The following is a 3,029-nucleotide window of genomic DNA, read 5'->3' as shown; positions in this document are numbered from 1 at the left end:
GCGGCCGCACCGTCTAGGGGAAGGGCTGTTAAAAACACAAGTATTCTTGTGAAATACTTCGATCTGAGCATTAAGGCAGGTCTGCAGGAGATCCGTCCTGGGGACTCGGACAGCAACGCTACCGGCTCCGAGAGGACGGCGAACGTCGCCTCCCGGCAGAGGGCGGAGAGATCAGAGGAGAGTTGTTCCTGAGTTAAAACCTGCTACGACAGCAAACTCCAGTACGCTCAAGTTGAATGGTTTCCCACTGCAATGTCTTACGCATCACCAAAAAATAACTTGTAAAACTCAAGCTTACCAAAAGAGAAAGTGTTGATCTTTGCTTGTGCCTGCATGAGTGAGTAATCTGCTAAGTTGAGGAAGCTGGCAATTCTAGTGAGAAGTCCAGGTGAGGCCAGGTTCTGCGAGCATGGGTCAGGTCCATGCTGAGCCCAGGCAGACCCCGTGACCGGAGTCAGGGAAGGAAGCAGGAAGGGGCCTTGCTGGGCACCAGAGACTGTAATTAGCAAGGGCAAGGAAGAACCGTAAACAGTGACAGAACACTCTCCCAGGGTGCCCAGCTCAAAGGCATCAGTATACAAAGGATTCAGGTGCAGTTAAAGGGCAATTTGGCCAATAGACGGAAAAGCAGAAAGTCAAATCTGATGCAAAATGAGCTGTTCTGAGACCAGTGATCCATGGCGTTGCAATTTTGGTGTTTAAAGATAGAACACTTGGTTCTACGGAAAAGTGTATCTCACTTTAAAACCAACCTCTTCACGGGAAGGGAAACCAGAAGCAAAGTCCCTGCGGTCACCCTTATTTATTGCTGAAGCAGAACGAAAACCTGCCCCACGGGCTGGGCTTCCCGCCCAGGACTGCACAGGCTTTCCAGAGCCAGCCTGGGCCCAGCAAGCCGCGGCGAGCACAGGCTTCGTCCGTCTCCTCTGCACTGGAACACAGTGGGGGAAACGCTCCCTGCTTACGCCTGCGTTGCTTAGTGGAACCTAGGGTGTATATTGCTTTATGCTTGCTGAAGGAGGGGATTTCACTTTCGGTGAGCACTGAAGCCTGCTGGCTGCAGCCAGTGGTGAAGCAGACCTCAGGATGAGGCTGGCCTGACGGCAAAGCTCCACCCATCAGTATCAGTCTGGAGCATGGCCTCCATCTGTTCTCGTCAGCTGCAGTGACCTACAATAAATAATACATTCTATTTACAGGTTCTAGTAAGAGCTCTCTTCAAGGGAAGACAAAACAGTGTATTTTGTTGTTACTGAACTAGTCTGCACAGAAACGTCTGTGTCATCTCCCAAAACACAGCAAATCCATCTGAGAATCACAGTACTCAGACAGCGGACAAGAGCAAACACCTCCAGGTGGATGCAGCGGTGCCGGATGGGCCTTCCTTGAGGTCGAGACTGAATCTGTCAACCAGCAAGCTGCCCTCGGAACCCCGCAGGTCTGGGATTGGAACGCTGCTTTCAGAGAAGACTTCCGAATGGGACTGACGTGTATCTCTGCAGGTATAAATAAGGTTATTCAGAAACACCGACATGGGGGGTGCTGTCACAGCACGGTGGAGGCCCTGGTGCTGGGGAACGAACCAGGCATCCACCGGGCTTCTGCTTCCGGTGGGTGCGGGCATGGGGCTTCTTACTCACGTAGCTGGAAAGGACATTCTAGCATGGGGATTAGCCCGGACAGAACCACCACGGGTATGCATTCAAAATGGGATATTTACAAGAAACATGTATATATAATATTTATATATTCAATTCAAAGTCTGGAAAAACAAGACTTTTAGTCAGTCACTGAACTTATTGCAGAATGAGGTAACTGAGATGGTCACAGAGTGGGACTGATGCAGCTCAGGTCCTCAGAGTCAATCCCTCCTGTCTGGATTCATCAGTCACGGTTTGATCGTCTCCATTCGCAGAATAAGCTCCAGCTTTTCTATGTACAGAGAGCGAGGTGGTGCCCCACCCAGCCCTGCCCTGTGGTCCTGAGTGCACCCCGACGTGGGTCAGGGGTGCCCAGCTTCACCTCAGAACTGGTCATCGACAGAAAGAACTAAGGACGTCCCTTATAGATTGGTCTCGTCCCAGGCAGGATCGTTCATGTTCTTCAGGACTTTCCTCACCAGCTTCTCTAGGTCTTTGCGGGCTCTCTGTTCTTCCTCTAGAGATTTCTTCATCTTTTTGTTATCCTGTAAATTAAGCAGACCACAGTACGTTCACTATCTTTGGCATTGCGTAGGGCTTCCTTTCCCCATATGGGTATCCTTGAGGAGCTAAGGCCTCGACTCGTGAAATCCCACGTGAGCTGCCTATGGGCTGTGAGGTCATGGGGGTCCGCAAAGTTCAACCACCTGGACAGGGTGGCAGCAGCGCTCCTGACTATGCTGCCGCTCCCGGGATGGAAACGGTCCTAATGGCTCTTATTAAGGCCATGAATGAATCTCTATAGAACATACCGTAAGAAAATGGCTGGAAACTGCAGACGGGACAGCTCCTCTCCAGCCTTTTCGTCCATTCATAACCGCCTTCCAGAGTTACAGAAAGGACTGGAAGTAACAGCCACTGACGGATGCGGGAGCAAGTGGGTGAGCACCTGCTCTGTGCAACTGAACCCAGGCATGTCTCAGACGTAGGAGGCAGGCACAAACGGACGCCTGCTGCCACTTGGGGCAAAGTGTGAACACGGAAGCCCGCCAGCCAAGCAAAGCAGTACCTGGAAGCCCTGCGGACACTGCTTAGAATGCAGAGCACGCGTCCAGTTCCACACGGCAACCTGCTCTCGGCTCTCTATCCCAGACCACAACTCTTCTCAGGCCGCTCCTCGGCCAAAAGAGCACCCCAACCTTCCCTTGCCTAGCTAGGCAGGGCATCAAAGCCACTCCTACTCACATTCCGTGCAACGGACACCCCAGCTTTCCCTCACCTAGCTGGGCAGGGGACCAAAGCCACTCATACTCACATTCTATGCAACAGACACCCCAGCCTTCCCTCACCTAGCTGGGCAGGGCACCAAAGCCACTCATACTCACATTC

At 52.2% G+C, this 3,029-nt stretch overlaps 1 protein-coding gene across 2 annotated transcripts in view; it reads right to left on the bottom strand.

Moving 5' to 3' along the window:
• Positions 1 to 2: 2 nt before the first annotated feature.
• ARHGEF7 (Rho guanine nucleotide exchange factor (GEF) 7) overlaps positions 3 to 3,029 on the bottom strand; it is a 113,997-nt gene continuing 110,970 nt past the window's right edge. For both annotated transcript variants that reach the window (XM_011989795.1, XM_011989796.1), the window contains exon 20: positions 3 to 2,185. In XM_011989795.1, coding sequence (XP_011845185.1) covers positions 2,063 to 2,185 — 123 coding nt within the window. In that variant the 3' untranslated portion in view covers positions 3 to 2,062. The remainder of the gene's footprint in view (positions 2,186 to 3,029) is intronic.

Source organism: Mandrillus leucophaeus, unplaced genomic scaffold (genome assembly GCF_000951045.1).
Source record: "Mandrillus leucophaeus isolate KB7577 unplaced genomic scaffold, Mleu.le_1.0 Scaffold363, whole genome shotgun sequence".
NCBI lineage: Eukaryota > Metazoa > Chordata > Mammalia > Primates > Cercopithecidae > Mandrillus > Mandrillus leucophaeus.
Note: the sequence above shows the minus strand (reverse complement) of the source record. Positions and strands in the feature narration are given on the sequence as shown.